The 13,443-nt window shown below is 42.2% G+C and overlaps 1 protein-coding gene across 1 annotated transcript; it reads right to left on the bottom strand.

Moving 5' to 3' along the window:
- Positions 1–4,070: 4,070 nt before the first annotated feature.
- On the bottom strand, positions 4,071–10,328 carry LOC119740577. The gene is made up of 3 exons (XM_038215927.1): positions 4,800–10,328; positions 4,417–4,549; positions 4,071–4,084 (listed from the first exon to the last, which is right to left on the bottom strand). The coding sequence occupies exons 1-3, from the start codon at positions 10,326–10,328 to the stop codon at positions 4,071–4,073; spliced, it is 5,676 nt and encodes a 1,891-aa protein (XP_038071855.1).
- Positions 10,329–13,443: the final 3,115 nt, after the last annotated feature.

Raw genomic sequence — 13,443 nt, 5'->3', positions numbered from 1 at the left:
TATATGGGAATCTTTCCAGTACGCCGAAAAGAAGTTGAATTTTGAGAAATAAATAGTCCAGACTTACCTGACGTACAGGCCTATATAGCCTACCGCTGCATTATCTGCTGCATAATGTTGATCGATAACCAAACAACAGGTGGCGCTCTTTACAATTAACGGTGTCAGGTACAATCTCATTCAAGTGATCTTGAGCGATACGTGTTGCCATGGTGATACGTCATCACTGTGCTCTGCATCCTGTATGTGCTCCACACTTGACATCCTTGGTAGAACCTTCAAACTCTGTCAACTTCAAGAAACAAAGCAAAACAAGTTATTTTAACATCTTTACCTTCTAATTCATAAGGTTTAGTTCAAATATTGTTTTCATCTGCTATTTTTGGAAAGGGCATTGTTTGAAGAATTTGGTTGACAATAATTACTGTGAAATTTGAGAACAATTTCCCAAAAAACTGACAAATTTACAAAAGATAAAAATGGGGCCTGTAGGGCCTGAGCATACTTCCTGAACTTAGTTTAAAACCCTTACACTTACAGTTCTGGAAGAATGACTATACAATCATGGAGCTATAAAAAGAAAGTCTCACAATGTATGCAATTAAAGCATTAATAACCCCCTGGGCCCTTTTTGCTTGGAACCATCCTCAATCCTCCAAAATTTTGCAACTTCGCCTAAATATTTCAAAATTGTCAGACAGTCCTGCCTCAAAATGCATTCATCGTCAATGCTCCAAAATCCACCTCATCCCAAAATTTTGCACTCGTGTTTAAATGAAGGATAACCAACGCCAAATCCTTCAAAATCATCAGACAGTCCTGCCACAAAATGCATTCATCCTCAATCCTCCAAAATCCTCTTGTGATTCAATCACCATTCATCCTCAGTCCTCTAGAATCCTTCTTTGCTTCAATCACCATTCATCCTCAATCCTCTAGAATCCTCACTTGATTCAATCACCATTCATCCTCAATCCTCCAGAATCCTCATTTGATTCAATCACCATTCATCCTCAATCCTCTAGAATCCTCATTTGATTCAATCACCATTCATCCTCAATCCTCCAGAATCCTCATTTGATTCAATCACCATTCATCCTCAATCCTCTAGAATCCTCATTTGATTCCACATCATTCATCCTCAATCCTCCAGAATCCTCATTTGATTCAATCACCATTCATCCTCAATCCTCTAGAATCCTCATTTAATTCAATAACCATTCATCCTCAATCCTCCAGAATCCTCATTTGATTCAATCACCATTCATCCTCAATCCTCTAGAATCCTCATTTGATTCAATCACCATTCATCCTCAATCCTCCAAAATCCTCATTTGATTCAATCACCATTCATCCTCAATCCTCTAGAATCCTCATTTAATTCAATCACCATTCACCCTCAATCCTCCAGAATCCTCATTTGATTCAATCACCATTCATCCTCAATCCTCTAGAATACTCATGTGCTTCAATCACCATTCATCCTCAATCCTCCAAAATCCTCATGTGCTTCAATCACCATTCATCCTCAATCCTCTAGAATCCTCATTTGATTCAATCACCATTCATCCTCAATCCTCCAGAATCCTCATGTGCTTCAATAACCATTCATCCTCAATCCTCTAGAATCCTCATTTGATTCAATCACCATTCATCCTCAATCTTCTAGAATCCTCATGAGCTTCAATCACCATTCATCCTCAATCCTCCAGAATCCTCATTTGATTCAATCACCATTCATCCTCAATCCTCTAGAATCCTCCAAAACCGCCAGGAGGATTTTGGAGGAGTGAGGTGGTTAGGGTTAAAAAATCCGGAAAGATTCCATACCTGGAGTTCTGGACATTTATATATGTCTCCGTGGTGTTTCTTCAGACAGTAGGATGCTGGCAGTGCCAGTAAGCATGTAGGATGGAACGCCGTATTATCGCGATACTTACGTTTCTTGTTTGGAATGGAGATTGCTCACGTCACAAACCTTCCCGAATTGTCCTGTCTCTTAGGTTGTATAACTCTTCCTTTTCAAATGCCTGTGAAAATAGACATGCTCGGAATGTGCGAATGGAGGTGGACTCCCATTTATCGCGGTATGTGGGAATTGTGGTTTTTATAATATATAGGCTAATCTCAACTTTTTTTTTCATAGTTAATGTTTTACCAAAACATCCCCTGAATAAAGTCTGATATTTTCCCTGTAACGTTCAAGTTGATTAAACTTTGAAAGACTATATCCCTGCAGGATGATTTCTTAAAACCCTGCCCTTCCCCGAAAGGAGAAGAAAATTACTGTGACAAGTCTACTGATTGGTGATTGGGGGCGCCATTGAGTTTACACGGTGTGCTGTTTTATTTTTTTATGCGCTGTCCTTATTTTGATCCCACGACTCCACGATCGATTTTCGGAGGTAGGTCGACTGCGGCTCCACGCCTCCACGCAGCCGTACGGAGGCGCGGATGTAGAGTAAAGTGGCCCTACATTCTATAGTTGTACCCCTGAATCTTTTGGGAACCAGACTAAAAATAAATAGGGCCTAAGATGTTTATTTTTTTATCAGCCAATCAGCATCGAGCTTTCATCGCAGCGAGCTTTCACGTTTGCCATCTTGGTTTTTGAGTCTGTTTTCTGGTTGTCATCGTCGTCTTTTACCCCTGAATTTCCCTCATAAATCAAAGCCCTGCCCTCTTTCCACAAAATTAAACCTGCTGATATTCAAGAAGGTGTCATTGTCAATTGTTCAGATGTGCCAAGAAATATCAGAATGTCAATTTTGAGTGTCATTTAGTCAACTGTTTTGGTGAGTCTTTCCCTTCCTATATAGGAACGGGGTCCTAAAAAGTAAGGATTACCGCGATGGTAACTAAAGTAAAGGGACTCCGACTATAGTTTTTTGGTAACAAATTTCCCTGCTAAATCCAATATTTTTGGACGTTTTAAACAGGAATGGTGGCATAAATCACTGAAGGGAAAATTGAGTAATGTCCAGATATGGGAATCTTTCCAGTACGCCGAAAGGAAGCTGAATTTTGACAAGTAAATAATCCAGACTTACCTGATGAACAGGCCTAGCCTACCGCTACATTATCCATAATGTTGATATCGGATAACCAAACAACAGGTGGCGCTCTTCAGAATTAAAGGTGTCATATACAATCTCGTTTACGTAGTGTTGAGCGGTACGCACTGACAGGTACTTAATACAGGAAAGAAAGTTACAAAATAAAGTTATCCCTGGGGACGAAGTTGCGAAAAAGTTTCAAAGTCCGAATTTTCCCATCATGCATTGAGAAATCCCAATTCCTTTCTCAATAGGATTTGAAATTTTGGAATCGTTATTCGTTTTCCGTTTAACTGTCGAATTGGAAAGTGGGAATCGTTATTCGTTTTCCGTTGAACTGTCGAATTGGAAAGCGGGAATCGTTATTCGTTTTCCGTTTAACTGTCGAATTGGAAAGTGGGAATCGTTATTGTAGGGTTCAAATTCTATTTCCCCACATTTTGCCACAGGCCGCCAATTTCCAATAACGCGATCTCAATCGGACCTATAGTTTCTAGAATTATCGATGCTAGAAACCTGTCTATATGAGTAACAGTTGGTTTATTGTTCATACTGCAGGTGTCATTACATACCTCAGAACAGGCATCACAGATGTACATGTAGATTCAACTTAGAAAATGAACAACTCAATGAAAATGAGAGAGAACAATAGAGAACGGTAAAAGAAAATTGTTGTCTAGCTGGCCGTGGCGAACGAACTGAAAACAAGTAGTTGCCACGCGTAACATTTGAAACTGATTAAGAACGCGTAAGTGCGCGCAGTACGCAAACCAGAAGCGCGCAGAAGACTGGCCTCAACATTCCAGCCCCTTAATTGTTATGTAACGAACATACAATTACCTCAAATCATGAAAACTATAAAAGACTCAGGCACTAATTTAAACGCACTTTTAAAAATAGAACTAGTTGCAGCAATCGTTTCTGCTTTAAAGAGAAACCTGTAGAATACTAGATGCTTGTCAACCGAAGCACTGAATACAGAGTGCACACAGGTGTAACTCCAGCAAATGGTGTCTATTCATGCATCCCTGTAGCAATAAGAATAAAGACTCATCAAACAAGTTTATAAGTTATCATAACAACAGTCTTTGCATGCTTCACAAAAAAAAAGCTTTAAGAAAGTGAGTTTTCATCAAAACAAAAAGGACACATCTGACAACTTGGAAAAAGGCAAACACTTGTACTAAGTAGAACAATGTCTTTTCAACAAGTAGAGTATAACTGTACAGCGTATGCTGAACATTCTTAAAATTACTTTAAAAGACATAACATTCACGGAGACTTCCATTAGGATGAGTACAATTCGTCGAATGTCCGGAATCGTCTTGCGATGATTCCAAGTAGAATTTGGCTTCAGAACCTGCAGCTCCATCCGCGATGACTAAATCACACTGCATCGAACTGACAGGTGTTCCAGGTGAAATGGTGGCTGTAGAACATTGAAGGTCTCCCTTGTGAAGATCCACTGTCTGGTTGGTATCCTTAAGCAACAGCTTGAAAGGACCCTTAAAGTCAGTCTTGCTTTTAATCTGACTTGGGTTCCCAGCAACCCATCCCAACTCTAGGGTAACCTACAGTTAGGTGTCCCAGTTTAGACGCCGGGGACTCGTCTCTTCAAAGTGTCTATAACTGTTGTGCATTACACAATGGCTCATTGTGATCCTTCAGAACTGAAGTTTCTTGCTCAAGGAGAAGGCAAAGCTTCGTGACCGGTCTCACCAGAAGAGCCGTTCTTGTTTTTACCTCAGCACTCCTGATCAATCCATTCTTGTCAGGATAGGTTTTTTCCACTATTCCAAGGGGCCACGAACTGCGCGGTGCTTGATTGTCGGCAACTAACACCACATCACCAGGGTGTAGGTTCCTCTGAGGGTACAACCATTTTTGGCGCCGTTGAAGATCCATCAGGTATTCTCTAGACCATCGCTTCCAGAACAGATCTGCCAAATACTGCATTTGGCGCCATCGCCTCTTCGCATACTGATCTTTCTCTGAGAAAACACCAGGTGGTGCGACGTATAGACTGCTCGGTCTCAGCAAGAGCAAATCATTGGGAGTGATGGCGTTCAAATCCTTAGGATCATCAGACGCATGGGTTAACGGTCTACTGTTAATTGTGTACTCAACTTCACACATCAAGGTCCTGAGCTGTTCCTCATCTCTACACACTCTCATATGCTGCTCATTCAACATGGCTTGTAGTATCTTCCGAATGGTACGGATTTGGCGTTCCCAGATGCCGCCAAAGTGTGAAGCTGCTGGCGGGTTGAACTTCCAGGTGATACCACGATCAGTTGTGAATTTCTCGAGAGTTTCATGATTCCACTCGCTCATCGCCTTTTTCAACTCTGCATGAGCACCCACGAGGTTGGTACCATTGTCGGAAATCAACTCTTTTATATTTCCTCTTCTGGCAATGAAGCGTCTCACTGCATTTATGCACGAGCTTGTGTCTAGGCTCTCTGCAATCTCAATGTGAACTGCTCGGCTGGTCGAGCAGGTAAATACAACTCCATACCGCTTCTTTATGTTGCGGCCCTGCTTGATATTGAAGGGGCCAAAGTAATCTATTCCGGTGCTAGTGAAGGCTGGCTTCTCAGATAGCAGCCTGTTAGCGGGTAAGTTTGCCATCTTCTGCTGACCCAATTTAGCTTGGACTTTCTTGCAAATCACGCACCTCTTCAACACACTCTTCAAAACCACTCCTGCCTTCAAAATCCAATATCTCCGGCGCAGCTCTGCAAGTACATGATTTCTGCCTTGGTGGTGAATCTTTTGGTGTGTATGTTGCATAATCAGGTCTGTCACGTGGCACCTTTGTGGCAGGATTATCTGATGCTTGGCTTCCTCTGGGAGTTGAGCGGCTTGTAACCTACCGCCGACCCTCATCAAGCTCTTGTGCATCACTGGGTCTAACTGGTCTAACAGCTTATCCACTTTCTGCTGTTTTGGAGATTCCCTTGTGAGATCTTGAGGGCCATCATTCATTTCTTGAAGCCTCTTTATCTGGTGAGGAAATGCCTCATGTTGAACCCATCTCAAGATACTCACTTCAGCTTCTTCTATTTCTTCCACTGTGAGGTTGTTCACAGCGTCATGTTTGAATTCTTCTTTGCTTCTCTTTCTCAGGATTCTCTTTAACCGTAGCCACCATGCTGCGGCTCTCCTCAGACGATTCCAATCTGAGTAGTATTCTATCAGCTTCTTAACTGCATTTGACCGACTCAGCAGATTTTCAATCGGAACTGCCGCCATGACACGCTTTACTTCTGGGTCCCGATCTACTTCTGGCTCCTCGGTCACGCAAGTTGAAGGCCAATCTGCTTCTGCATGCCAGAGAAACTCTGGTCCTCGGAACCATCTCCTATTGGCAATGAACTTGTCGATGGAAAGTCCCCTTGAACAGTCGTCTGCTGGATTCTGTTCTGATCTCACATACTTCCACTGACATGGATGAGAACTGTCCCTTATCACTGTAAGTCGATTAGCCACGAAAGACTTGAACCTTGTCGTCTCATTGCAGATATACTTGATGACGGTCATACTGTCTGTCCAGAAGAAAGTCTGGTCAACAGGGATCTCCAGCTCTCTAACTATCGAGTTGTGTACTCTCACTGCTACAGTAGCTGCTGTAAGTTCAAGTCTGGGTATGGATTGCTGCTTCAACGGGGTCACTCTTGATTTGGATGTAACAAAGGAGCAATGAACATCTCCATATCTGTTCTGTAGTCTCAGGTAGCTGACGACGCCATACCCTTTCTCACTGGCATCGGCAAAGTGATGGATCTGCACACTAACAGGATCCTGAAAGCCTTCAGGCTTGAAGCATCTATCTACTGAGATGCATTCTAGTTTGGGTAGGTCCATCAGCCAAAGGTTCCATTTGTGCAGGTGTTCTTGAGGAATCTTCTCATCCCAGTTCAACTTCAATCTGCATAGATCCTGAAGCAGCAACTTGGCAGGCATAATGGCAGCACTGACCATTCCCAACGGATCATAAACTGAACTCACAATGGATAGTATACCACGACGTGTGGGTTCACGAACTTTCACATTGATCTCGAAGCCGAAGGTGTCGCTTTCCATACACCACAAGACTCCAAGAGTTTTCTCTGGTGGAAGAACATCTTGATCAATCTGCAGGCCTTTTACCTCCTTAGACCATTCTTCCCTAGGAATCGACCGTAAGACTTCTCGCTGATTGCTGACCCACTTGGTGAGTCTGAATCCACCCTCAGCTAACAGGTCTGTCACTTCCCTCGAGATGACCTTGGCCTCTTCTTTATCTGGTACTGACTTGCAAAAGTCATCGACGTAGAAATTCTTCCTGACAGCATTCGTAACTTCCGAGCGATAGCGCTGTTCGTTGTCTGTAGCTGTCCTACGTAGTGCATAATTGGCACAGCTGGGAGACGATGCTGCACCAAAGACGTGCACTGTCATTCTATACTCTTCTAATTCACGACTCAGATCTCCACCTGGCCACCATAGGAATCTTAGGAGATCTCTATCTTCCGATCTCACCCTCACTTGGTAGAACATTGCCTCTATGTCAGCTTTGACGGCAACTGGTTCTTGTCTGAATCTCATCAGCACACCTGTGAGACCATTGGTCATGTCTGGCCCTTGTAACAGCTGTCGGTTCAGGGAAACACCACCATACTCTGCGGCGCAGTCGTACACCACTCTCATCTTCTGCTTCTGAACTTGGTAAACACCGTGATGTGGGATGAACCAGACTTTACCATCACTTCTGAACTTCTGGCTGTCGGGAACCTTTTCAACATAACCCTTGCCTATGGTATCTTCCATAGCTTGCACATATTTCTCTTTGAACTCTTGGTTCTTATCGAACTTCCGCTTCAGTTGAACAGCTCTCTTCTCTGCCAGCGAGCGGTTGTCAGGCATTCTTACTGTGGGTCGCTGTAGTGGTAGTGCCATCTGATAGTGACCGCCTTGAAACTCTGTAGTTTCTTTGACAATGTCTAAGAAGCGCATGTCTTCCCTTGACAGTGCACTTTCATCTTGGCTTTCGCCCAACCTTTCATTGAAGTCTAAGTTCATGTAGTGTTTGTATTGATTTTCCAGGTTGGTCAAGCCATCTAGTACGTTGATGTAGTTCGCATCAAGTTGGGATTTGGGTCTGCCGGGCACTCCATAGATGACCCATCCCACAGGGGTCTTAACACCATAAGGATCTCCCGAGTCGCCTCTGATGACCTCAATTGGTGTTGTAGCAGCTGGTACGTTCATACCTATGATTAGGGTTACCCTTGGAATCGCTGGGCTGCACAGTTGTGGTAGTTGTATGTGTGACAGGTGGGTCCATTCCTGCAGATCATCTTTCGTTACCATGTCTTCTGGCGACACAGGAATGTCATTCTTGACATACACATCAGGTAGGTCGATGAAGCTGTTCTCCTCTATCATCCCTCCCAACTGGAGTCTATCTATCACGATAGCAGAGTCGACAACTTCTTCTGAATTCAAGGTTTTCAGTATTATACTTCTCTTCCTTGTTCTCACCTTCAGTGCTCTGCAAATCTCGCTGTCTGCGAAAACTGCTCCACATCCGTTGTCTAGAAATGCGTACGTGGCAATGCATTCATGACTCGAAGATGCCTTTACTAAGACGGGTACGATAGCCATTCGAGGACTGCCAGATGCGTGCAAATTCGCCCCAGCCCCTAGTACACCTGCACACCCCGTTGTAACTTGGGTCTGAGAGTTCTGCGCTGGGTGGGACGTCTTAGTGATTTTCTCATCATTATGCAGAACTGTTGGATGGTTGCCTGGACATTTGCTGCATTTACTTAACTCTCTCTGTTTACAGCTTGATTTCGTATGACCGACCCCCAGGCAGCCAAAACACAATCCGTGTTTGAAACAGAATGACGACTTGTCCTTCCAACTCAGCTGCGCGAATTTCATGCATTCTAATGTAGCGTGATGGGAGTTACCGCCACAGAATTGACAAGACTTCTTCTGCCTTGCTTTCTCTGCATGGCTATTCACAGCGGTGCCAAATGCCTCTTTCTTGACTTGAACTCTTTTGTTCTTCTCTCCAATGTTATTCTTGCCTAGGTGGGGAGTCTCACGTAGCCTTCCAAACGTTGGGTTGGAGAGTATCTGAGAGTGTCGATCTACGAAACTCACCAGATCGTCAAGGACAATGCATCTCTTTTTCTCTTCTTCCACTTCATACACTTTGTTTCTCCACATGCTGCGCAGTCTGTACGGAAGTTTCTCGACCAACATCTGGATGCTCTGGGTGTGGTTTAATTCACTGAGAGCGCTGACAGAACTTGTCATGTTCTTGCACTCCGATAAGAATATCGAAAACTTATTCAGGCCGGTAGCATCTTCTGCTCTGATGTCAGGCCAATTATTGGCTTTGTTTAAAACCGCCTGAGCAATCTTGTGACTGTTGCCGTATCTTTTGGCTAGCAACTCTTTAGCCTTGCTGTAGCCCTCTTCAGCATCATGGTAATGTAAACAACTGCTTACCAGAGTGTTGGGCTCTCCGGAGGTATATTGGCAAAGATAATTCAGTCTATCTCTACCGTCTGTGGTCTTGTCTTCGACACCGAACTCAAAGGACTTGACGAATCTTGTGTACTTCAGTGTATCACCATTGAAGGTTTCTATCTGTTGTGCTGGTAACGCAGCTCTAACTTGTTGCTTGATCAAAAGTTGCGTCAGCTCACCGATATCGGAAATGGGCTGCAGATGTGGTTGATACCGTTGTGCTGTAGTTGGCTCAGGCACATGGTGATCCAGCTGAGCACAATCTTTGTGTAGCTGGCCTATATTCACCTGCGGAGTCAATTCTGGCATCCGGTTTTCGACTTCATCTACTTTAACTTGAAAGTCTTGCGGTATCGACCAAGGATTTTCAATCTTGTTGGGCTCTTCATTTGAAGAGACCTTTTCAGATGCTCCAGCTTCAATTCTATCACCCAACACAGAACTTGCACATGCCGCCGGATGAGGAATTTCGTCGGGCAACTTGAATCTGATTTTCTGATCAAACTCATCTTCATATTGCTCTATAGCACTAATGCTGGCTTCAGAAACTTCTATTTCTACCTGCAGGTCGAAGTTTTCCCTTTCTCTCTGCAGTCTAAATTCTTCCTGTTGCCTAGCTTGTTGCACAGCAAGATGTCTAGATTCTAATTCTTGTTTCTTTGTCAGTAGACGTTGCCTACATAACAGTTCAGCTCGTTTTGCGGCTGCTTTCACATGAACTGAGCTTGATGTTCGGTTACTCATGGGTGAAATTTGAGAAACACTATCTTTGGCATCCATCATTCTTTGATGTTCTCCGACGTGAAATATAACAGAAATGATTTTACGGCATCATAAAACCGGTAGGTAAATATATAGCGCCCTCTATGGCGACATCATCAAGGCAAGACGATTTATCGATGCCCGAAATTGTCCGGTACGGGTGAAGAAATACAGGGAACCCGCAGTAATTCTACTTCAAAGTTCTTTAGCTACACTCTACAAATGTTCACGAAGAAACTGGGTAGCACATTCAGTAGATCTACAGTTCATAATCAATTTTCTTTTACTAAAATGTAGGGTTCAAATTCTATTTCCCCACATTTTGCCACAGGCCGCCAATTTCCAATAACGCGATCTCAATCGGACCTATAGTTTCTAGAATTATCGATGCTAGAAACCTGTCTATATGAGTAACAGTTGGTTTATTGTTCATACTGCAGGTGTCATTACATACCTCAGAACAGGCATCACAGATGTACATGTAGATTCAACTTAGAAAATGAACAACTCAATGAAAATGAGAGAGAACAATAGAGAACGGTAAAAGAAAATTGTTGTCTAGCTGGCCGTGGCGAACGAACTGAAAACAAGTAGTTGCCACGCGTAACATTTGAAACTGATTAAGAACGCGTAAGTGCGCGCAGTACGCAAACCAGAAGCGCGCAGAAGACTGGCCTCAACATTCTTTTACCGTTCTCTATTGTTCTCTCTCATTTTCATTGAGTTGTTCATTTTCTAAGTTGAATCTACATGTACATCTGTGATGCCTGTTCTGAGGTATGTAATGACACCTGCAGTATGAACAATAAACCAACTGTTACTCATATAGACAGGTTTCTAGCATCGATAATTCTAGAAACTATAGGTCCGATTGAGATCGCGTTATTGGAAATTGGCGGCCTGTGGCAAAATGTGGGGAAATAGAATTTGAACCCTACATTTTAATAAAAGAAAATTGTTGTCTAGCTGGCCGTGGCGAACGAACTGAAAACAAGTAGTTGCCACGCGTAACATTTGAAACTGATTAAGAACGCGTAAGTGCGCGCAGTACGCAAACCAGAAGCGCGCAGAAGACTGGCCTCAACAGAACTATTCATTATCCGTTTTGCTGTCGAGAATGGATTTTGGATTCGAAGTCCGTTATCCGTTTTTCTTTTTGCTTAGGAAATGGGAATTGGTTTCGTTATCCGTTTTTCTTTTTGCTTAGGAATTGGGGAAGTGGGTTTCGTTATCGGTTTTTCTGTTTGCTTAGGAATTGGGAAATGGTTTCGTTAGGAAGGAATTAATGCGACCGGGAATTTACGGGTTATGAGATTGTCACTTTTCACACCGTTAATTGTGAAGGGCGCCGCCTCTTGTTTGATGATATCCCATTATTGTCCGCAGTCGAGTCATGCATGCAGTAGGCTGATGTAGCAGACAACTCGATCGATAACGTACATGTAAGTCATCACGTCTAGACATTTTATTCACACTTTCAGAAACATTTATTTCCACATGAATAAGCACTTTAGAAAACAAAACAATTGTTACATGAAAACTACTAAGTGGAGGCATTACACAAGAAGCCGAAGCTTATAAACGGAATGCCTTAAACACAACAAAAAATATATATATATAAACAATACTGAAAAAGGAAGACTAAATTCCAAAGACAAAACACAACAAAACAAAACAATGAAACAGACACAGACAAACAAACGGAGTGGACATAAACTTAATAAACTTTACGACGGACATACGAAACATACTAGTGATACAACGACACAGTTTATAAAATGGATGATGCAAGCAAAAGAAAGCACAATTAAAGCGAACGGTATGAATGTAGAAAAACCAAAAAAAGACAAAGCAAACTATGCTATATACTGGGAGATAAGATGGTTCTTGAAAGTGGTTTTAAATCGGCCACTTCAATTAGTCAATTTATTATAGGCAGAGCATTTGAAGAGTAGGCCTACATTTGCTAAAAAAAAAGCAGATAAGAGCCAATATTACATTCTATAGTTGTACCAAATTGGAAAAAACCCACCAACTAAATATTTTCGGTAAACTTACTTTTTTTTAGCCCCATAAATGTGGCCTATTTACTGGACTGCCTCCGTAAACATAGGCCACACATCCACATGTACAAAAATCGTGTCGACGGAGCCAAATTTTGATTTTCACATTTTGGCTTAGTTTGTAGGGTTTTTTTGCTTTAGAAGCATACTCACCCTCTTTATAGGCTAATCAGAAAGTGCTGCCTTTTTCAGATGTCTAATTTTTGTGAAATTTCATGTTGAAATTTTGATACGCAAACGTGTAAAAATGAATCTGGAAATTTCACGAAAAATATACATCTGAAAAAGGCAGCACTTTCTGATTAGCCTATAAAGAGGGTGAGTATGCTTCTAAAGCAAAAAAAAACGTACAAACTAATCCTAAATGTGAAAATCAAAATTTGGCTCCGTCGACACGATTTTTGTACATGTGGATGTGTGGCCTATGTTTACGGAGGCAGTCCAGTAAATAGGCCACATTTATGGGGCTAACTTTTTTTAGGACCCCATTCCTATATAAGGTTACAAGACTCACCAAAACAGCTGACTAAGTGACCTCAAAAGTGACATTCTGATATTTATTGACACATTTGACAATTTGGCAATGACACCTCTTGAATATCAGCAGGTTTGATTTTGTAGAAAGAGGGCAGGGTTTTGATTTATGAGGGGTTAAAGACGACGATGACAAACAGAAAATAAATTTAAAAAGCAATTGAGATGGCAAACTGCAAAAAAGGTAGGAAAGTCACATTTTCTTTGAATTGAAAGTGCTTTCAAAATTATAACTAACATGAGTTTGTCTGAAGAAAGAAGACTTCTTTTGCCTGCCAAAGTCACTTTGGTATACTAGAACTAGAACTATGAGGCTCCGCGGAGCCTCATAGTTCTAGGAGTAACTTTGGTACTGGACAGTCATCTGCAAAAGTCAGTTTTGAACAGACGTGCAATGACAGAACTCGTACAAAATAGAGGTGTCCTAAAAGTAAGGATTACCATATTTTCCCTGATCACCTACAATCATTTTTCAAATTCAATGAACTGAGCAGTGACTG

Source organism: Patiria miniata, unplaced genomic scaffold (assembly GCF_015706575.1).
Source record: "Patiria miniata isolate m_02_andy unplaced genomic scaffold, ASM1570657v1 HiC_scaffold_10, whole genome shotgun sequence".
NCBI lineage: Eukaryota > Metazoa > Echinodermata > Asteroidea > Valvatida > Asterinidae > Patiria > Patiria miniata.
Note: the sequence above shows the minus strand (reverse complement) of the source record. Positions and strands in the feature narration are given on the sequence as shown.